The 24,265-nt window shown below is 37.6% G+C and overlaps 1 protein-coding gene across 8 annotated transcripts in view; it reads right to left on the bottom strand.

Annotated features, from left to right (window-relative positions):
* The window catches only part of LDB2 (LIM domain binding 2), a 212,099-nt gene that overhangs the window by 130,538 nt on the left and 57,296 nt on the right, over window positions 1-24,265 (bottom strand). For all 8 annotated transcript variants that reach the window (XM_054295547.1, XM_054295550.1, XM_054295548.1 and 5 more), the window contains exon 2: window positions 9,980-10,082. In XM_054295547.1, the coding sequence (XP_054151522.1) occupies window positions 9,980-10,082 (103 nt within the window). The remainder of the gene's footprint in view (window positions 1-9,979; window positions 10,083-24,265) is intronic.

Here is a 24,265-nt window from a genome sequence, read left to right as displayed (position 1 = left end):
TGATAGTCACTGTATAATATCTGAGCCTTCCCATACACAGCAGACTTAAAAAAAAAAAAAAAAAAATCATGACTGCATTAATTCAAGGAAACTTTCAATATGGAATTGGGAATAGTATCTCAGTGTCCAGAATCAGCTTTTGGGTCTATTTCTACTAATCATGGAGTTGCAGCTGACCCAGTTTAAATGTATTTCTATAAAGATTCTATAATTTTTGGTGATGTTGCATGTTGTGTTCTCCTAAGCCATTTAAAATATTGCACGACAGTAAATACCTAGTGCCTAAAAATAAGGTACATCATGTGGAACAGCTCTACTGCATCATAGAAATACAATGTAAAAGTCTTAATAAAGTTTTATTGGTACATTAAACACAAGCATGCACATTTTGTGTAATAGAACCTACACTATATTAGGATGTGTGTTTGTGTATTTGACTATGTTCTATTTGGGCGTACATACAGGTCTGCAAGATTAAATTTGAGGGTAGAGGAGCAAATATTTTATTATCTGAACTTAAAAAAGATCATCTGCACCTACAAGCCCTGTCCTGACAGTGTGCTAAAGCCATGAAGTATTCAACACCACTAACTGCACTGGTAAGAGTAAATGCACAATACAGAATTTATAAATAGAGTCATCCCAATATGCATAACTTCCAAGAACAATTAGGAATTTTGTTCTGGATCACCCATACCTGAAGATTCAAAAAGAGAAGAAAAAATCTGGCCCATAGTTTAGTTATTCCTATGCTCTATAAAAGGAAATTTATTTCTAATACCTTCAGGCAATGCATGTGCTCAGAAGTGTTATAGTTTATACCAATTGTGGATAAAACTACTATACTAATTAAATGCCTTTCTGTTTTAGAAATGAGGCAACAATATGAAAATATCCTCTGCCACAAGACTTCTGTATTTTTAATGGTGTTGCTTAGGTAATTCATAAAGTGAGGTGTTTCACTTCTGAAAAAGAAAGAACATGAATGCAACAAAAGAAAAGGAAAAGAATGAAAAATGCAGGAAAAATTTTTTTGACTACTAAGAGAAACATGAATATTCTCATTCAGTCTTATTTCTTACAGGAACTCTGCAACTATGTTAGGACATTTTTCTGAAATAACATAACATATATTAATTTATCTTAAAAATCACTTGATAACATTAAAAGTTGAAGCACTAACCACTGTGTATTTTCAATTTCATGGAAAAAAAAATCTAAAATACCTCTAGTAGAGCAACACTCTTATTTCTCAATAAAAGAAAATTAATTTAATGTACTGACAACATTTGAAGCCAAACACAGTTATTCAGTAAAACAGAAAAAGTACTGACCAATTCCTCACAACTGCCATTACACTATGCATAGAAAACAATTAAGAAATTATTTAACCTGAATTTTAAAATAGTGTAAAATTGGTTAATATTTTGATGTAAAAAGCTATTAACTTTCATTATTTAGCATGATTTTTCATCATTTTATTAACATTACCTCCTGCAGAAAGAACTGAATGCTACATAATTTGGACCAATTGGGTAAACAAAAGCCAACCCCAACAAAGGCATTATTTGTATTGAGCAGGGGAAAAGCCCATAAATCACTGTGATTCTCTCATGTTAATTTTGCCTTTACTCTTTCTCCTTCTGAACGGACCCAAGACACCCCTAATGTGTCATGTCCTGTGATATTAAGATTTCTCCCAAAGAGGGCTTATCACTTAAATTGTTTATACAACAGCAGAACTAATCTGATTGACTGGAGTTTCAGAAACTGCAATTAGAGGCTCCATATAATTGCACAGTATGCACATTTAGAGTTAGCCCCTTTTACATGAGCAGCCCTTTTCCATGTACCACTTCACAGACATAGGGTCTCCCATGCTGATTTGTACAACAGGCTTAGTAACAAGCAGAAGAAATCTGAGCTCTCCCTTTGCAAGATATCTGAAATCTTACATGATTTGTTAGGATAGTTGAGAAAGAGGCTGATGAAACAGTTTTCATGATAAACTTTTCCACCTAACTGATGTTGTGTGTGTGCACACAGGCAGCACCCACAGACGTTGCACGTGGTTGGCACTTTGCAGTGAAGCCTTCTTCTGTATTTTGGAGGTATTGATAACTCAGAGGTGCAGGAACACTAAGCTAGCTAACAAGACTGCAGCTGGCAGAGGCAAAAGTCTAATTCATACCTGCTAATTGCAAATCAGGAACTAGCAGGAACTATTCCTTTAACACCTGTCAAGAATATGGAGAAAAAGAAAAATGCTCTTTCGAAGGAAATTGGTGGAAGATGCATGTGCAAAGTATTGCTTAGCCAGCAGTATTAGAAAAACATTATTTCTCCTGCTCAAAATTAGAAATAGCAAGGTGTTTTTAATCACAAAAAGTTTAGCATCCATGGTGAGTAAGTTGTTCCAGAACTTGTCATGATGGCTGAGGCTGAACTGACCAGGGGACTGAAACTGGCACCAGCTCTGGGATTGGTGACTTCAGGGAAACAGAGGTGGAGGTCAGACAGCCCCCTGAGTACAGGAGGCTCCACAGCCCCCCCGGGGAATCTCTCCAAGCACCTCATTTTTATCACTGGTAAGAGTGAGCCCCTCTTTCTTTTTTTTATTCTTTTTTAAATTTTTTTAAAATACAATTTAAGACCTGCATCTCTTCTACTCATCATGGCTATGGAAACAGACCACATGCTTTTCTTGATATGTCCTGTTATTATGTCCCAATTTCCTCTTCCTTTTCTCCATGTCTTCTGCAGACTGATCGACACAAATTCTTCAATTTCTCTTAGTGAGTTTATTTCAAGACTTTTGCTTTGCCCTATACACTCTCCAATCAGATCACATGTTTCTGTACAAATGGCCTCCAAAACATGCATTCAGTACAGAGAAAGAAAAGGCAATCCCAGTCAGTAGGAGAGATACAGCTGGTGCTTCAGAATACTGGATTCACCACAGCTCCATTGATGGGGAGAAAATACAGAACAGAACTCTGCATGAAAATTAAGAATCTGTTAAAGAGACTTCCTAAGATATCTAAAAGATGAAGCTATAAGGTGAAAAAGAAAACAATTTTGGCAAAAAAAGTAAGTAGGAAAGCAAAGGCAATAATTAGAAGGGACAAAATCCTGATAATTATGATGACTGTAAAAAATAAAAACAAAGATAAAAAAGGGGTAAATGTTCTGTAAAAACATATTATGAAATATAAAATATTAGAATGAGATTCTGAAGTTGGCAGTGAAAAATTCATACCCATAGAAACTAGCGAAAATAAGATCTTGAAATTTATCAAAACTTTATTTTAGGAACAGAAAAGCTTTCAAACATATAAGAAGCTTTTTTGTTCTACTTTTGGAAAGAATGTTGCTCTTGAGTGAAAAGTGCTTTCTAGTCCATTGGCAACTAAGATGGATCTTAAACGGTATCTATGAGAAGTAAAGGTTTTGAAATTAGCAGTTCTAAGGGGTTTTTTTCCCATTTCTATCTGGTATTATAAAATATTAATTAAAGAAATAAAAGAACTACTGAGGGAATTTTAAAAATCCGCTACTGCTGAGTTGATATTTAAGGGACACTATAGAGTCAGGGAACAGCATAATATAATACACTTGCTTGATATCAATCCAGACAAAATAGTGAAAAAAATTATACAGGATTTAACTGACAAAGATTGAAGTGAAAGAGATGTAATTAATGCCAGTCAACATGGGTTTATGCAAAATAGCTCTTGTCAAACAAATCTCATTTTATTCTTTGATGAGCTTACAAAAGTTTGGGTGATAAAGATAAGTGCATGGCTGTAATACACTTAGACACCTGTAAAGCATTCAACTTTCTAATGCATTACTTATATTGTTACTAAAGTTTATTACTATACAATTTTCACAGAGCATATGTAAAATTGATTGAGAACTCTTTAAAACATCAATTTTAGAAAGTAATTGTTTATTAGAAATCATTAGCTGGAGGATGGAGGGGCTAATGTGATTCAGGCAATTGTGGACCTTTTACATCTGATTTTAATGAAATTTTTACCTATGTTCTGAAATTAAATTCAAAACTATTGCAAAGAAACTTTGAAAAAACCCAGAACTAGAATATTGATATATAAGGGTGAATATCAGGGAGTCACCCAGAATAAGCTGTCTCACAAAGCTAGGCCAATTTACTGTGTTGTACCCAAGTGCTCAAATGATATTTAATGACTGTGATTTCTTGTGAAAAAAAATAAAGGGAAAAATAAAGATGTTCCTGGAAATAAAACAATCTCTTTCTCAGGGCAAATTTAATTTTCTCTCTAAGACTTATAGGAGAGAAACTAGATGAGAGTTTTAGAGAAACCTGGGGTGATAATGTAGCATGCTGGCCCCTCAAACCATCTTTTTGAAAATAGTTATGCACGTGGGTAATATGTAATGAACTTTCCCTGTTTGTTCCAAAAATATGCTTATAAGAAATACCCACTAGATGTAGCTTCTCACCATTAACCCCTGCAAGTTTTTTTCAATAAAGGGCTTTAAAGTTACCTGCATTGCACTGGTTATAAAAACAGGAACCAATTCACAATGAATCTGTTGCAGCTTCCTTGCTGTGTATTAATTTGTAGTAAAATCTGAATAATTTGTAGTAAAATCTGAAATACACTTATACAATATATTCTAAAGGCACACAGAAAAACTTAGATAAGCACTTCGAAGTTGATGATTTTGGAGCTTGGTCCAAAGTTCACTCTGAAACTATTGCCCAGTAAACCAACCCACCTTCCTTTCCTTTTTCCTTTCCTTTTTCCTTTCCTTTTTCTTTTCCTTTTTCCTTTCCTTTTTCCTTTCCTTTTTCCTTTCCTTTTTCCTTTCCTTTCCTTTCCTTTCCTTTCCTCTTTCTTTCTTTCTTGAAATGAAAAGAAAAAATCAAACTGGGTTCATGAGCCAAGTAGAGAGAATGAAAAAAAAAAAAAGGCATAAAATGTAAAGCCTGGTATAGCTACCTTGTACATTTCAAACACAAACTGCAGTAGAAATTATAACAGAAAATACATATTCAATTATCAGCTACAGATTCAGAGCAACAATAAAACTGAAATCACTATATTTTCCTAAGGATAGGGAGAGCAAAGAGATCAAATTGTTCCTTTTGAAATTTCTACTGTGTAACATTATGCAATGCCATATAAAATTGGGTGATGAAAGCCTATAAAAAGTGCCTGAAATTCTCAATATATTCTACATCTATAAGCTTAAATAAATCCATTCTGAGGACTCCATCATATCTACCACACATGAATTTTTTTTACAGCTACAAATGTAATCGCTCATGCTTTTGCTTCCTCACAGTATTATAGTTCCTCCATGGACAGAAATCATTTAGTGAACAGAAGAGAAACGTAGAGAAGCTCTAATTTTCTGTACAGTGGCAACTGCATTCATCATGTGTTAGAAAAGCACTTTCCCTGAAAGAGTTAACTTTCTAGCTCCTATTCTCTGCAGTGCTGCATAAACACTGCACATTATTCTTACTGAGCATGCTTCATCTTTCCTGTCTCCCCAGTCTTGGGCTGTCAATCACCTGTCAGTCCCCACCACATCAGCACAGTGCGCATCACCAGGCTGTCAGCACAGCAGCTGATGAGACTCTGCTAAGAGCTGTCAATCAAACTTGTTTCTCTTATCTGTTCGGGAAATATTTTGTCTCTGAGAAACAAAGAACCTGGGCAACAATGGATCAGAGTCTAGTATTTACTCTTTTACAGGGATAGAAGCCTCTTAACAGGAAATGAATGCTTTATCCACTACAAGGAAACAAAAATTCTGCTTCATTAGGCATATTTTCTTTCTTCGATTTTGTTTAAATCCTATTTATTTCTTGAACAATCAAATCAGGGCATAATATATTAGAGCAAATTTCTTTTTGCTCTCACTGTAGAATGAACTTCATGTGTTTACGTCCTAGTTTCTGTTGACTATAATTCAGTGCAGTGTAAGACAGGTAGCATCTCTACTTTTGGGAATCTTTCCTTGTTTTTAAGCATTGGAATGTGTGAGGTTTCTCTCCATCTCAGGATAGCCATGCTACCCTGAAAAGCCAGACAAGAGAAATGCATAATTTACACCTTTGTTAACTTAAAATATATCTTTATTTTCTGCAGCATTTTAATTAAAATCTCAACATAGAATTCAGTAACATAAGTAGGGTTCATAGATAATAGCAGACCAAAAGAATAGCTGAGGGGTATAAGCAAGTAGGAGAGAAACATATTTTCAGTGTCTCTTTGAAAGAAGATAGTATCTTCTTTCTGGAACACTGTGCCAGGGAGAAAGGATTGCAGAAGGTAAAGTTCTTGCATGTACAGAAATCAAATACTGAAGAAAGACAAAAGGAGCTGCAAAGATGGGCACAGCAGCTATTTCTGGTCTGACACAGAATCTTTGCATGAAAAAGTTAAGCTGGGATTTCAAGTCACATCTATCCAAGGCAGAATATTGTTCTGCACAGATAACTAGGTCTAGGTCTAACAAACCTGGCAATCAAATTAATTAACACAGGTGGATCACTGAACTAACAAACCTCTGCTCTTCCCAGGGCATAAGTAAGTACCTTTACATGCTGTGCCATGCAGATACAGGGACATTTAGAGCTGGCTCAAGTATCAATACATAGTGTTGCCAGACGTGAATCAAAGTAAACATAACCCAGTGACTTAAAATCCCCATTTTAACCATATCTATTTTTTCCCTACAAATGAAAGAATCTCAGAGCTGACAGTTGAAGAGAAATATTGAGAACAGCAAAGGGAAGAAAACTGCTTTTCTCACTATAGAGAGGAGTGCTGTAAAACATGGTAACATGAATTAAACACCTAAAAATATTTTGTTTTCTTCAGAAAGCTTCAGTTTTGGGCCACGAAAGTAAATAATCAACTTTGTTTTCTGAGACAACAACAAAAAAAAAAAAGGTGAGTTCACAACCCTTATAATTTCTTGGACAAAACTATATATTAAAGTTAAACCAAAGAGGGAGGCAAATAAAAGTAATTTTAAAAAAAAAATCTTCTACCATTTACGCAAACACTGATTTACAGGCCTGCTCTGAACATTTGCATTGGCTGTGGAATTGGATGTTCAGGTAAGAGCAGAGGGCAGAGAGAGCCAGCTGGGAAACAGGCTATGATACCAAACTCACAGAAAGGAAAACTCTACAGCAACCAAGAGAAAAAAGCCCCAAAGTAATTTGGGAACTGCACTCAAGATTAGTTCCCAGCAGTCTCCCACAACATTCTCGAGGGGCTTTGAAGAAGGAACCTGGGGCAAACAGTGCTTCTTCATGTCTCTGATGGCTTAACACAAGTGCTAAATAGCCCCTGAGAAGGAGGAGGGAAATGGACTGGGAATAGCCATAACCCAGAGAAAAATGAGGCCCTGGACAGCAAAAAAGTTTTTGTCCTTTCCACACATGCACACATGCAATGGGTTTCTTTGAATTTGTTTGCTCCAAAAAAAGAATATTTTAGTTCTCAGAAGAGGGAAAACATTGCCCAAAGGAAAAAAAATTTGTGGTGGCCATTTGTGGTGGCCACAACCAATGTCAGAGATGTAAGCAGAGCTCTCACAGGCTGAAGCAAGACAAAGACAGGCAATTTTGACCTGAATCCTAGAGCAAAGACAAGAGGTTGGCATCTTTCATCACTTTCAACTTTATAAACAACTTCTCAAAGGATGCCTTTTTCTCCTTTCCTGGGCCTTATCTTGGTTCCCTCCATTACTGTCTGTGCCTACAAGAATGAGAACAAACAATTTGTCTTTTCTCTTTCCTCTCTGCCAGTTCCAATGTTTTTAATGCCCTCTCCACCCTAAAGAGCACACTCTCTAGGCAAGGAGGCAGGCGTCCTGCTGGAGACAGCACAGATGAAGAAGAGGATAATTTTGTTTCACCCCTTTCAGACCCTCATGTTTGGTGCTGCGACCACGAGCTGTACTCACCTAACAGGAGCCACAGCCCCTGGTCAGCAATTCCAGCAGCTGGGAATAGAAGTTCTGGGTGCCATCGTGGTTCTCTTATGGTGCCAAGAGCACCCACAAGAGAACAGCAGAGCATGGGCATGGCTTGGGCAAGTAAAACAGAGAGCTGTAAGGGGAGCAGACTTCTCTGTTCTCAACTCCTGGATGTGGTCTTGGACACAAAGTTCCCAGCTAGAAAGAGAAAGCTACTCTGAGCATGCAACCTCCACCCTGCAGCCACCACAAGCAATGCCAAAGGTGTCCCCTGGCAGGGACTTGGACTGCACAGAGGCCTCTAGACTGCTCCCAAAGACTTCTCAGAAGGCAATGGAAGTCTCAAACTGGAACAGCCACGAGCATGCTCTTCAGAGTTTCCCTGAGTTGGAATACTACTCCTGTCAAAAAGCATCACTAATACTGTAGTCAGTAACTATTGATTTACTATTAACTATTCACTAGTTAGTAAAAATTAACTAACAAAGGAAAGGAAATATTAATTACCAGCAAAGAGACTTAAGTGCAGAGCTTCAATTCCAGATGTTGAGAATAAACCAATCAGTTTGTTCAGAGGCCAGAAATTAAAACCAGAGGAAAAATTCTGTGTACTAGTCACTTTTAAAACCATGACTACAGTAAATTGATCTTTCAATCATTCTTATCAGCAACAATGCTACGAATCCCAGTATTACCTCATGCCAAAGTGTCCCAGTTACAGACAATACAACCATTATCAAGCATTTGTGACAACAGGAGTATTTTACACGTTGACAAATTCTTTCATATGCAGCACCGTTTTCCAGAATCACAACTCCCTCTGATCTAACTGGACATTAATTGCTTTTTTGCTGATGTATCTGTGCCTTCTGGACTGATAACACAACTAGCAAATCTGATATCTGACAAGTTGACTCAACCTAATCAGGACAGATCAGCTGTTCCCAACGTTGCTATAGGCTGTAATTTGAGGACCTTTAGAGAGTTATTACTTGCTTTGAAAGGCAAGAAACTGTAATTCTGTCAACACTAATCCCAGAAACGTGCATTCAAAGTGGTTGTTATTTTTTTCTTCAGAAGAAGGTAACACTTGTCAAATAAATACCTGAGATAACTGATAATAGGAATTAGAAGTATGTGACTGATAGGCTGACAATCACTCTCATGAAAAAGAAGAACCTCAAAAGATTCAGAACATTAAGTAGAGAGCACAATCTGTCACCATGAAGGAGGGGTCACTCTGAATGGAGTCAAACAATTGGTAATGCAGTTTTTCAATGTTTACTTCTCTCTGTTGCTTGGTGCTAAAGTTGAGTGAATTATTCACTTCAAACAATTTGTTCAATGAATTTTATCCCTTTTTGCTGCTCAGTGTGTGCAGGCAATGGATTCCAATGCCATCAGAGTTATTCACTGCTTCACTTTTATTCAAGCTTTCACTTAGTGTTCAATTGAGAGTATTCTACACTTCCACTGCTGCTCAGACAGCATCCAAGGCTGGTCCATAATGTGGGCAAGCAGCACAGATCCACACTGTTGATGGAATAACACTTATCTACATCAGCAAAGATATAGACTTTAATTTGTTGTTTTTCTGATCCCTCTAATTTTGGAGGCCCTTCCAGCAATAATACTGAAATTTGCTATAAAGTTCCCTTTCTGTGAACAATTTTGCCCACAAGACTCAACACTTGAATTTTTGCAGAAGACAAATTACCACAGAGTGCAAGAACAGCCACAAAACACATTAATAAAAAAAAATCCAAATATTATTTCCACTAGGAAATAATTTATTTTCATGTAATAAAACTCAGAGGATTTCCATAAAAAATGGATTCCCAATTCATGGAATTCTTTAATGTAACTTAATAGTCATTGACTATACACAAGTGACTTTGTCATTGCCAGGGTTGCATCTGTCTTGTACAGATAAACTGTTTTTCAAAACTCATACTTAACATTAGAACAAAAAATATACATTTCTTACTGTATCGCTTTGGTCCATCTTCCAAACAAAATGAAAGTGTTAAGGTTGCATCATCTTCAAAAAATTCAGTTGCAAAGGCATCCCACCAGAGGTTGTCACTATCCTAGGAAGCAACAGATCATTCACTTAACAGGAGGTAAAATGAAAATATGTTCATCTGTTGTAAAAGAAATTCAGCAGGATCACACCTACTTTGGCTTCTTCACCTATGGTTTTGGGGTACAGATGTCTATATGATATTTCAAACTAATTTTTCCTAGATGAAGTTCTAATTTAGGAAAAATACTGAAGTGTTTAATTTACTGTATAATAAATTTTAATTTTATCCAGCATACTAAATATATAAAAACTTTCTTTTCCATAACATTTTTTCTCCAAATGTTAGATATAGTTTTATACATCATTTGCAAATAAGGCAATTATGAGTTTTCCCTCCTTTTCTGGGCAGTGTGTCTCAAGTGCTTGGTCCTGGTAATGAAAAATCCCTTCATACTTAATTCTATAATGTTACATAACCTCATCATCAGCACAAGATGACAAGAAAGTTATTTAGAAACTAAATATAATGGCCATTCTACTCCAATGCATTTAATATAAATACAGTACTTCAGGTTGATTAAATACCAGCTAGTTACTTAAATGTAATTGTTGTGAGAAATCTTTACTTTTAAGTGTGATACAAAAAGTGAAAAAAAGAAGTTAAGATGACTTGTGCATACTTAGACTCACAGTAATACACATAGCTGGGACAGGGCAATTATTAAAATAGTGAACAATGTAAAACACATACCAACACAGCATTACAGGAAGTTTCTTGACTTTATCAATTGAACCAGGCATTTTCAGACTGGGATGATCAACAACAGGCACCCAAACTTAATGTCTAGCACCTGAGCAAGTTGTCCAGCTTGCAAGGGTTTTACACAAGTTGGGCAACACAAAACCCATCAACTGTTTCATTTGAAAGCTATGGATATATTTAATAGCTGGATTTGAAATTTTTGGTTCAATCTCTTCTGCTCCTTTGAGGCCCCAAGACTTGTAGCACACAAGGTCAGTGCTGCACTCCTCAGAGCCACTCGATCCCACTCACAGCACCTTCCTTTCCAGTGCGCAAGGCCAGGTTCACTGAGCAGCGAGGTCTGAGCACCTCCTAATGCCTAAGCAATTTAGATTTAAGCCAGATATGAAGCAAACAAATGTTTGCTTCACAGGAAAAGATCCTGAGATGAAATGCCAATTTAGAAGAAAATATGCACCTATCATATTCATTATGTACACATGCAGAGCAATCTGGGGATTTTAGTTCTTCTGCTGTATTTCCTGATGATGTTACTTTTGGATTTCACTCCAAAATGTTAAGCAAGGTATATATTCCTCTCAATTTCACTTTGATTTTTTGTCAAGCATCCAATGGAGAAATGGTAAGGACAGGTTTTAACAATCTGGTTCCTTCCAGAGACCCTAGAGAGACTTCTTGTCTGAGTCAGAGCCTGTAATACACTTTCCCTGCCAAGGCTCATCCAACCTGGCAGTGACAGGATCATACAGCCCTGCCATTCAGTCACACAAAGAGGTATCAAAGCTGTCCCCACATCTCAGAAATCTGCTGTCACAGAGAACTGTTGTTCTTTCCTGGTGTAAACCTGATGAGTGTTCCCACGTGCAAAAGCTGCTGTGTTGAGTAGCCAAGCAGCCACAACAGTGAGCATGAAACACACAGTGGTCAGCATGAAACACTCACAGGTGTCCAACACACCCCTGCACAGGGCCCTGGACTCAGCACAGCCTGGGGCTGCATTACAAGCCCATACAAGGGTGTATTGTCTAACAAGTAGCTGTGAGCTCTCACTTTGCCATTTGGCTAAAGAGAGGCTGCAGTACCATTGAACCTTTTGGACATACTTGTCATAGGGAAGGAAGAGTGGAGGGAAGGATTTCAGCAGCGCCACACACCACATTTGCAGCTCTTGTTAATGCAGTAGTTGGGTATCACTGGAGCTACTCTTGTAGCATCCAATGACATGGGAACAAAAAGGACAGCATGGCATAGCCAGGACTTAACTGCATGTGGGAAAGATAGAGAAGAGCAGGGAAAGTGCAGGGCCTCACCTCAAAACCACACAGATCTGCTCTCATGCGGGCTCCCAAGAAGTCTTGAAAGCAAGAAGAATGTGGATTCCCTCCCTGGTTAGATGAAATATCCAGACTTTCTCATAGTTTGAACACAGTCCAAAGTCTTTATATTAAGCTTTTGCATATTTTAGGTGAGGAAGAAAGAAGAATATAAAATGCAATGCCGTACCCCCAGACAGAAAATCCAACCTTAAAAAAGAGTATATAAATCCTGTCAAGCTTTGAAATGCTCTGCTGATTAATTTTCTGCCCCACTTTTGTCACAGGTGGGCCCACCTACTCTCAAAGACAAAATGTGAACAAAACCCAATGAGGTGTCCCCAGCCAAACCAAAATAGGATGCAGTTATTAAAAAAACCCTTTTTTCTTTTTTTTTCTTTTTCTTTTTTTTTTTTCTTTTTTTTTTTTTTTGCAAAAAGGGGATGGTAGAGGCAAGGCTGCCCTCAGGCATCTTTAACTTATGCTTTGACAGGTTATGGGGGATTTCGCCAGAGTAATTATTTTTCTATTCAACAATAATGAGAAATTACCATGGCAACCTCCCTTTCACGTAGTGCACTCACATGCTCAAACACTGAAATAATGGCCTAAACATAACCAAAAAAGTATTAATTCTCTAAAAATATTTTGGATTAAAATAAACTTAAGGAAGAGGTCACAGGAGAGAAGAGGGCAGACACAGTCAGGAAGTTGGGTCAAAGTGAAGATGCCATGCTGCTGTGGCCAGGTACCCAAGCAGCAAAACGACTTTTTCCACAACTGTCATTGTTCCCTCTGATCCCCTCCACCCCTGGTATTATTTGTAATTTGAAGCATGGCACAAGTCTGAATAGGGTCTCCAAGTAAATGGAATCCTACTGTTTCAATATTTTTTCCCGACTCTGATTTTCTTTGGCAAGGGTAATCAGATTTTAAGTACAATGATGTTCTTTTTCCCCCTCCATCCAAAAGTCCCGTATTTCACTGTGTGATCTGAGAGTCAAGCTGGGTTCTTCTTTACACCTTACACACTTACATGATTAAGAGTCTGCAAGCTAAATGAGGCTTTTCCACTTGCCTGTGATAGATCATGCAACTGGAATATGAGGCCAACTGAGACTATGGCATTTTCTTCAAATTCCTTTATTTTTAATAACTTGGAAGGCAGAATGGGCTGACGTAAAAAGTCAGTACATGAAATCACACTTTAAAGGATGCAGATATCTTGCAGGACAGAAGTGGAATTCAAAATTATTTTGATAGATTGGAGAAATTATCTGAAATGAAGATGAAATTCAATAAAGCCAAGTGACAAAAGTACAAAACCAAAATGAGGAAAACTAACTAAACAGTACTGTAGAAAATGGTCCAGATCACAAAGCAAATATGTTGGCAATCAATTGCTCTTGGGAATAAAGGAAATGTCTTAGATACAATACCCTTCCACTCCAGCAAACACATCTCTAGAAAGACTTTAACTGGAATAGCTTGTCCACTTCTGAAGTACTACGGCCAAGTCTGGGCCACCCACTCTTAAAGGAATTAGCTGAGAACCACAGCAATCAATGAGTTTAAAGACACATGCAACCAACCCCAAAAGACTCAAAGGAAGAAAGGTAGAAGGTAGTAGAATCTAGCTGTATTTTGTATAAAACAGAAGAAACTCACAGGGAACAGGATAACAGTCCTCAGCTATATGAAAAGATTGCTATAGAGAAGAGTGAACACTTGTCCTTGGTGGCTAACACAGATAGAAGAAGCAGTAATTGGTTCAGTTTGCTGCCAGTGCAGGTTAAGTGGATTAACGCCCTGTTACAGATTCCTAGGCTAGTGTTTTGCAGAGGGGAAAGAGCTGCAGAGCACAAGTGCTGTGTTCCCAAGGGGAGTGGGTACAGAGATCCTGCTGCCCACCAGCCTCGGGCAGAGCTGCCCCTCTGCAGCAGCTCCACAGCTCATGCCCAGTGAGAACCTGGATTTGGTTTCTCCCTCACACTGCTTTTGGCTGCACGTGTCTAACAGGTGAAAATATCATATTCAAACAGAGTTACAGAAACAAATAAATACAATTCTGAACACACACAGGAAACACATCTGTTCTGAAGTCAGACTTTTTTTAATAATCACTTTTTAGGGAAAACCTGAATTTTTAATGTCAGTCTTGGCATTGGACAAGGCAAAAATAAAAAGAGAGTGTGCACTTGGGAGCTTACATTTTTCTTCTGGCATCTGCAACCCTTCCCTATTGACACTTACTATTTTCAGAACTCTATACATCTACATTCCTGTTGGCAACATATATGTGTCTCATATTCTTTTAAGTTAATGTTGCACAAGGAACTGCTGTCTCCCTAAGGAAAGAACAGCATTCCTTCCCTCCTCCTGTTGCCAGCAAATTAAACTACACTCGAGCTTTCAAAATGCAGTTCAAGATAAGATTATGCCATTAAATACACCTGGAAAGACTCCACAGCCATTACAGATTACAAAACTCACAGGTTAAAAAAAAATCTGACATTGACGTTTATACTCAAAGCAAACGGAAAAATCATGATAAATAAAATGTCCAAATACAAGAAACCAATGATTTTCCCCATTAGTTTTAAATTAGACCAATATTGTCTCTACCTAATATATTTAAGATTCTGATACAAATTGCAAATGAGTAACAGATTAATAGGGATCTATATATCTTAATTGTGTAGATTTGGAAATGTGAGTACTCATCTGTAGGTCTGGCCCTGCAAAGCACAATGGTTTTAAAATCTGGCATAGGGCTTTCTGCTATTTGTATACATTCAGTATGGACCACAGATACTGATTCCTAGGTTGGTTTTCCTGGAAACAGTATGAACAGAGGGAAAGAGTGGAATGCTCATATGTATGTAGGTGGGAAACCCGTATATGGATGTCTGTTATACAAGAACATGCACACCTTCCCCATTTTTTCGGTATCCTTGCTAAGAATATTGGTACCCTATAGTTAGTAAGAGAACTTGAGAAAGAGGACCAATCTGGTTACTCAGGGCTAGTTTTTAACAACCTCTTCCATTGCTTTTCCATTTGTTATTCTATCTCATTTATTTTATTTCAAACATAGAGCATATTTTACACAGAATTAAATATACCTTTAATCTTGCACCTAGTGGTATTTTACAGAATCTCCATCTTCCTTTCCCTGCCAGGAATGCCCCACTCTATTCCTTCCATTTGTTATTTCACACATATTCACAGTTTTAATGGCGTTGCTTTCTTTTATTTCACTTACTACTGTGGCTGGAGTCCATCTCTCAAACAATGTGTAGTAAAACTGGCTAAAAGATTTTAAGACTTGGCTTTGGTCATAAGTAGTTTTCTGTTCCATTATACACTTGCAACTTCTTGCCAAAACTCTGCTCAATGCCCAAAACATATCAGCCTCTTCAGCTCACTTAATAATTAATTGAACTATTGTTTACATTCCACTTAGGAACTTCTCTTCAATTGTACAGTAAAGGAAAAACACCAAGTTTCTGTTTTATTGAAAAGGCAAAATACAGTCATGCAACAGATCCCCAAGCAATACCTCCTCAGAGAGACTGTCTGGGGTGCAAAATGGAGGCAACATCTCTGCTTCTCATGCAAATCTGGAGTAGGTTTAAAAATCCAAAGGAATTCCAGGGAAAGGCCCATAATAGGGAGTTACTCTTACACATTCCCTAGAAATGCCTAATATATCAAGGATCCTATTTTTATTGCCTATAAATCAGTACACTATCAGGCAACAGAAAATCAAACATGAATTATTTGATTTCAGAAACAAATGAGAGGGAAAAAATAATAGAAAAAGAGAGAGGCTTGGCAAAATACACAAATTGATCCATGCCATTTTCTTGTACTCTGAACCCAGGCAGGTGAGAATCAGCATCATTTTAGCAAAAACACTGTGCTGTAATGACACTGCCGTACAACTCAGCTTTGCAGATACAGTGCTTTGAGATAATGTCAATTCTATGTCACAAATAGCAAGTCCTCACTGGGAAATTTTACCAGGGGTTTAGATTAACTGAAAAATGCTGACACTGAAATAAGGACAACTAATATTTTTCTTGTGTTCAGAAGAATGGTCGACCCTTTCCACTAAAATATGCCCAAATTAGATACCTTTTGTTAGAGTATTTGTGGGAAATACTCACTACCCTGGCAAATAGCAAGACCAGTCTACACACAGCTATAAAAGAGCAGTAATTCCACTACATCTCAGCCACCTGATTTTTCCATCTACACAGGTGCCACATGTATAACAATTTGGATATCCTTTTAAAATTGTAGTGCTTAAAATTACAGAGATTTTTAACTTAAGTTGGCAGGAAAGGATAATACAGAGACATACCTGATTCAGTCTAATAACAGAATCAGAGAAGAATGCCTGGTCTAAAACCTATTATTTGTCAGTCTTTAAATTTTACTGAAGCTTGTGGACAAAAGAGAAATGAATTCTTAAATATCCACTCTCTCATGTTTGACTATTCCCCTGCAGCAGACAGGAGACTGCAGTTTAATACTTGTCTGTAAGCACTACAGAGCAGAAGGAGTTAACTTGTGAAATGTGTCATTTCACTGGCTTCTTTAATTTGAATTCATTATTTCCATTCCTGAAACTTGTGCACAAGAATGGATAGGAGAAAGAAAGGGGGGAAAAGAGCAGTGAAGCTGGGCTCAAGACACACTCCACTGCCAATTCCTTACTGCCAATGTGGCAGCATCCTTGAGATTTCACAGCAATATCAGCATTGACCAGCAGAAGATGCTCTTTTGTCCTTTTAAAATATATGGGATAGATTGCACTTGGTCTCTAGGGAGAAGACCTATATTCTGTCTGTGAGAACAAAAAGACTGGGCATTAACAACCAAATTGTGCAGTTTTTACAGAGCTATATACTTCCACCCACAGCAGATTATCTGTTAGTACTTGGAATATGTACCGTGCATACTAAATCCATATTCAAAATTGTTTTAAATTTGAGCCCTTTTTTCAATAGGCATGAAAATATCTCTGGCTGGCTGGAAACAGTAATAGATTTTCTTAGTAGTATTCTCAATCCATGATCACTCCAGACAAATCGCAGACCTGAGTTTTGTGTTTATCAAAAATGAACCACAGTTACATTTCTCTATTCTGCCAGAGAATACCCCACAGCCTCTGCCTTTGAGAATAGTTTATAGAGATGGAATATTAAGTGTGTCTATTATCTAATGTACTACTGTCAGCCATACAAATGTTCTTATTTTATTCTGACATTTTGACCTGGTTTCTTTTTTACCTTGTTTACTTCCATCTCTATGAGCAAATGGAAGCTGCTATGCCATCTATCCCAATGAAGAGGCAATAACTAGTATTGCCATGAGTGAATATAGAGCATCAAATATTATGTGTCACTAGGGCACAGAAAAAAACCTCATATTCCCAGCAAGATTACTAAATGAGTCTCTCTAGGTCTATCTATCCAACTGCACCAACTCCCAAGGCTCTAAAATTTAGTGAACACAAATCCCTTTATCATTTATTACAGTGAAAAAAAAATTATTACTGACAGCTTCTAAATACTACATTGGAACATGGTGGAGAGTCCTTGAGACCTGCATTCCACACTGGACTCTCCCCACCCCTTTGATTACTGCAGTCTCACAGAAGCACCACGCGTGTTGGAGGCAAGTACGAAGCTGGGACCTTCAGAGGCCCCTGATTCTGAAAAACTGCAGTCTAAACTATGATCCAGCAGACTGTTCTTTGAGAGGTCATAAATGCCTCTTCAGCTGAGTTAAAAGACTTACTCTGCTATGTATTTTTCCTTATTCTTGTGTGAATCTGGTGATCTAGGTAGGAAAGGGAAACACAGGTAAGACAATCCATCCTCCCAGTTACATTCTGGAGCAGAAGTATCAAATAGTGAAAGGGCTAGGTAATGCAGCTACAAATAGTTGATTTCATCATAAGGAAAGATTATATGGATTGAAAAGACATATAGATGAGGAGATACATATCTCTACATACAGAAAGAAAGCCTGAAAGGGATTATTGGCAAGGGCACGTAGTGATAGGACAAGGGAAAATGGCTCTAAAGCGAAAGCCAGCAGGTTTTAACTAGCACTGTGAGGGTGGTGAGGCGCTGGCAGAGGCTGGCCAGAGCAGCTGTGGATGCCCCATCCCTGGCAGTGTCCAAGGCTGGGCTGGCTGGAGCTCTGTGCAATGTGGTCTAGTAAAAGGTGCAGACGATCTGGAAGCAATGATCTTTAGGGTCCCCTCCAGCCCAGCCCATTACACACAACTCTAGCAAAACTTTACCCTACAGGACTTTGAGAAAACTCTTGCTAAGACTCATCAAGAGACTTTTAAAATTAAGGATATGCTTAAATGTTTTGCTGAGCTGAGATCCATCTATGCTTTTGCTAGTCTGCAAGTCTAATTAACTCAAAATTATGACTTCTATTAAGCTTTGCAACCAGGTAAGATCATATCAAAATTATGGACAGCCCTAGCCAAAGAGCTTTTATATCTTGGGAAGGTGCAGGAAGTGGAAAAGATCAAGTGTCTTGTATGTTCCATCTCTTATGAAGGACAAGTAATGCACAAAAATTTAATTTAGCAACTAGTCAGAAAAAAAGAAAACAAGAAAGAAGTATCAAAGAAACCACTAATTTTAAAATTTACAACCATATCTGCACTTTAAATTATATATTGCTGCATTTAATTGTTATTTAATTGTTTAATAATATGACTGTGGTTTTGGGTGTCCAGGTATCACCCAAAGAAATTGTAAAAGCACTGTATAATTCCAGACAGTACAGAGAAGTAAACATTATGGCACTCTACAGAAATTTTGGCAAGAAGCATATTCTTTAGGCAAAAAACTCCACTGTGGTAATTAAGAAATAATTTCATAAAAGAGTTACAGTGACCTGCAAATTATGTCCCTTAAAGGTTCATTCACATTTTTTATTTAACCCATATCAGAAGCCCTACTCTTGTAAAAATTTTTAAAGGATTATTTCTTTTTTATAGCAAAACTACACTCCAAGTTAATTCCTGTGTGCATTCTGTACTTATTAGGACTGGTTATCACAGTCATTTTTGTCAGCTGGTGATGTCACTCTACCTACAAATATTATCTGTGTTAAATGTGTTTCAGAATCTAAATTCTACTTAAGAGAGAGATAAGAAAAAAGATAGTGTTGAGGTATTAAGTTATTAAGTCTATATTTACTTGTTCCAGTTTTCAACAATGCAGCATAGTTTCATCTGCAGTGGCCATTTGAAGCACTGGTCAGCTGCAGTGATCAGATGCTCAGGTATTTGAAAATAATACAGCTACATTTCTCGCTTGCAGTTTTTAAATATACAAACACATGTGCATTCAAACTTAATCAAACATTAAGGCAGAGATTTTCAAAGCTAATTAAAAGACTTATGCATTCATTTTCCATTAAATTAAGTGGAAATCAGATGTTGGAATATTCTATACAAGGCTCCAAATCCCAGCATGGAAATGGAACTTGTTACATTTGCTGAATCAAAGCTAGAGGGTGACAACAGGGCTGGGATTCATCTCACCCCAAGACAGTTGTCTAAATTCATGTGAGATAAAAAGCCTCCTGCAGATCTCTGTCTCTTCACTGTCTGTAGAGGGAGCCTAGAGAATGGTTCAGTCGAGCCATGTAACTTTTTTAGGGATAATGGTAGGTAAGATAAATCCTATTCTATATATCTACTAAGAATTTAAAAGTCAGAAAGAAAACTGGTTGAGGCTTTGAGAGCTTAGTGAAGGACAAAAATACGTGAAAAGCTGGATGAAACAACTGTATCTACTTTGTCTAGATTTTTACAGTCTTGGCAGGAAAACCTATAAATGATGTTCAAGTTTTCTGCTCACAATTCTCAAAGATCTCCAGGCTGCCAGGTTCCTGCTGTTTCATATAAAAAGCTCCAAGTGGCAGACAGAAGTTGGAGAACTGGTTAAAGACTTCTGCCAGTATGAAATACTTTAAATGAAGATGTGATTATTTGCCTGGCTTCCTAACTTTACTCCCCAGCTAGCCACAGTTGCAAATAAAGGCACTTAAGCCCTTTTTTTTAGTCTCATACTGTATTTGGATACAAAATTCCTGCCCCAAATACAATTAAGCTAGAGACAGAATTGCTTATGTATATCTTCCTATGTCCTAAGGAAACCCCAGGTCAAGACAGCACAAATCAAATAGTAACATTTCTGATGAGTTATCCTGTAACCCTCAGACCACTCATGTGCTCTGTTTCTGTGGAGTAGCACTACCCTTCCCAGCACATAACACTCACTGCTGGGCAGGAACAGCCACATCTGACTAACAAAGGAACAAATCAGGAGTTCAAGTGGCTTTGACAAAGTGAGGATGAGCTGGGCTCCAGACACTTGCATATTCTCAGTGTACACAACGGTTTTCAAGTTTTGGTGGTGAGAAGCACAAGGAAGTGCACTTTTTAAACTGACATTTGCATTTACAAATTAAAATTCTGATTCAAATGGAGATGTCTGAATTGCCTGCTCGCCATGAAAAATCTACTTAGAACCAAAACTTTTACTGTTATTGCTGCTATAATATTGTAGAACAGTGTAACAGATCACTGACAAGGCTGTTACGGTTGCTAAATCAAAGGATACACTGCACTGAAAGGCACTGAAAGAAATATAGAGAGAATGAAGCACAGAGGTTGTGATAACAGAGTGGGTTTGTGTGTTTGTTTTAATTATTAACTTTAAATTTTCACTTCAAAAGAAATGGGAGAATTTATGCATACCAAGAAGCGCTCCCTTTCAAAACTCAGTCTTCACTGAGGAAAGTAAGTAAAGCTTTCTTCTAAATGGCATCTCTTATCTTGTCAACCTCATTTAAAGTAAAAGGCATCAATAGTAATAATAAAATTGCAGCCTGGTGAACAATTCCTTTACAGAAGCCAGCTACTACATACTGTAACAAATTAAAAACTCCAAAAGTCTATGCAGGTCCCCAGAGAAATGCTATTTAATAAAGCAAACACTGATATTGAATGTGACAGAATTCCATTTGCTTCAGAATCCCATCCAACTGAGTTTGGCTGCAGCTGAAGCAATTAGAGAAAGCTGTGATTTAATGATTATGCTAAAACCCTAGACAAACAAAGCTTTCACCTACCAAGTGGCCACTTAGCTGTATCACTACCACTAGTATGTATAAAAATCCTTGTAGGATTTCATTTGCTGTCAGTCAACTACTAACAACATGAGCAATTACTTACAAAAAATGTCTATTTACTAGCTACCCTACTGCTTAAACATGAAAAATGTATAAATCTAAATTTAAACAAAGTAAGCAAAGTCAAGTGTGAGCTACATATGTCAAGGAAATCACCCACTAAGGTCATCCTTGAAGATGAGTCCTGATACAATCCAGTTCAAAGCTCATAACAGGTAGTAGGTTTTTTTTAATATGCCTTTATGTTGTATATGATAATCTACTGGGGCCTCACCTCTGGGTTTGTAAACATTTAATGAAATTTTAAACATCTTTTCATTACAACAGTGGCTTCCTATGAACTACAACCAATCACTTCAGACTCTGTGGACCTGTTAAATCAGTAAAACTAATTCAGTTAAGATTTCTTAGATTGCCAGAAGTGGTATTTGGCCTTTCCTGTTTTCTAATGCTGTCAAAATTTCTCTGTGTAAGGTTGCAGTACATAAAGAAGTGCAAAAAAGTGACAATTCAGAAAACTTGCTTACAGAAAACGTGAATTTGCTTTGAAACTCAGGTCTGTCTTGGTGTGTTCCTGGCAGCCAGCAAGCTACAATGTGAAAAAAGGACTAATGTGTCTTTCTGTTTTTTTCATTTTCACATTAGTCAAAGAGCCAAGTGACACCTTGGACTGCTGATGTAGATTTTTACCCTCAGTGCGTGCCAGGTGAAGGCATCTCTTGACAAAGAGCAAGCAAAGCTTTTGAAAAAGCAGTTTCCTTCCTCCCCAGCTAAGGAATAGGATCTAGAGACATATGTGTACCTACAGCCTAAAAAAACCTACCAGTGTTGATACGAAATGTTTAAAACCAGAAAGAATATAAATCTGTGAGAAAGCTCAAACACACAGAAAACTATTTTAAGAAAGAAAACAGTTTTGCATAACATGGATAAGTATGGACAAAGTTGCTGCAGAGGAGACTGAAATAACTTCAAGAGCTCACAGAAGTGTCCCTATCGAGCAGCTCAGACCTATTTTCAAAAATCTAAATCCTCATATATTAACAATAAAATATACTTTGGGCACACCATTGTTTGTCTGTTTCATTACAGTTGCGCATTTCTAACTAAAATACACAATGGTCATGTTCAGAACCCTAATTTTTTTTCCTAATTACAGTGTGTTTCCCTAGAGTGCCATAAACCCAGAGCATCTACAGTTTCAGAGCTTTCTTAAAAGATTTGTGTTCATAGTACCAAGAAGCCTGAGACAGCAGCAATAGCATTGACAAAGCCAAGAAACTACGCAGTCCCATTTCTGGGAATGTGTCAGCTGCCAGAGGAGCTGTCATCTGAAAGTGAGACAGAAAATCAGAAAAGATTCAGTGCTAATGCCTTCTTAGGCTAGGAGAGCCTTATGTCAAGCTCAGCCCAGAATATATAGATCCACATCAAGCAGCTTGTTTTCTACTCATGCAATGACAACCACTGTGAGATGTTATCATATTTCTTTGCCCTATGTTTTGTCAGAACCTACAAAATTGTAGCTAGATCACTCTATAGGTCCTCAATGAAATATTATATCAAAATAGCACAGATGGTCTTTGGAGGGTGCTGGTTTCAGGTGCTGAATGTTCTTAGGATTCTCCTCCGCTAAATGAATTCTTCCCCAGTCACTTGAATTTTTCACCTGATTTCTATCTGGCACACTGAAGGATCACCTCTCTACTCTAGAACAAAATTGCTAAATTTTTTTCTCACCTCTTCCTCTCTTAGTTCTACTTTCTGATTTGTAAAGTTTTTTTCTAAAATCAGATGCACAGACACACATTTTTGTTGATGCTCTCAGCTTCAGTAGTAGTGTATCCTGGATTAGGTAATCTGTTTCTTAAAATCACATATCAAGTTATCCCTGGCCTGAGGCATTCTAGAATGAATGTGAACTTTTTATAACCTCCACATGTGAGATTTGAAAGCTGCAAGAAGCCCATCAGTAGCTGCCAGGTCAGCAGAGAGCCCACCCTGTATCTCATGGCATACCAGCAAGGGCAAAGGAGTGTACTGAGGATCAAATATACTTTGAATTAAGCAAGCAGTTCCTTGTTCAGACTCCTGTAAATGTACTTGTTCAGAAAGGCTCAGAATCTGGCAGGAGTCAGGACTGGACTGAGTTCCTTCTGACTTGATTCAACCCTCTCCAGTACAGCTGACAATCACAGGCCTTCACGTCCTGAAGTCTCAATAGACTTGCAGAACAAGGACAGAATCAAAGCAGCTTCCCTGTCTCTCCCTGCAAACACTCATGCACCTTGATCTGAAGGGACCACAAGCAGCATTACACTGTCAGTACTCTCCTCATTCCTCTGCCAATATTCCAAGCACTCATTAGAATCAGTCAAAGAGGTGACACCAAACCGCCCAGGGCACATGGCCTAGAAACTGCAGAGATACTGAATTTTTTCAGCTGTATTACGTAGTATGCAGCAGATAAAACATCCTAAGGTTTGTGAGCTGATACACATTTATATACATATAGATGATAAAGATGATAAAGATATAGATATAAATTATATAGATAGATATGGAGATATAGAGATATAGAGATATAGATAGAGAAATAGAGAGATAGATAGATAGATAGATAGATAGATAGATAGATAGATAGATAGATATTAACTGAATGCAGTGGTCAAGATGGGATGTAAATACAGAAGTGCAGTGTATGTTGTATATGATGAGTCTCACAATAAAGAATGTCCTAGGGAAATATCTAACCTATCAGACCATCAGCAGCAGTGCCTTGGGAACATAAAAGGAACCATGGTGTTCCACAATGTTCCTATGATAATAGGCACAGCAGTCAGGGATAATAAATGTCTCCTTAGGAGATGTAGGGTGAAAAGGTGATACAGTATGAAGTAACCATTGCTCTAAGAACTTATGTTTCCT

Source organism: Melozone crissalis, unplaced genomic scaffold (genome assembly GCF_028551555.1).
Source record: "Melozone crissalis strain CALT ecotype California unplaced genomic scaffold, PUWL_Pcris_2 ptg000006l_1, whole genome shotgun sequence".
NCBI classification, from domain to species: Eukaryota; Metazoa; Chordata; class Aves; order Passeriformes; family Passerellidae; genus Melozone; species Melozone crissalis.
The sequence above is the reverse complement of the archived record's forward strand: the minus strand, read 5'-3'. Positions and strand labels throughout refer to the sequence as shown.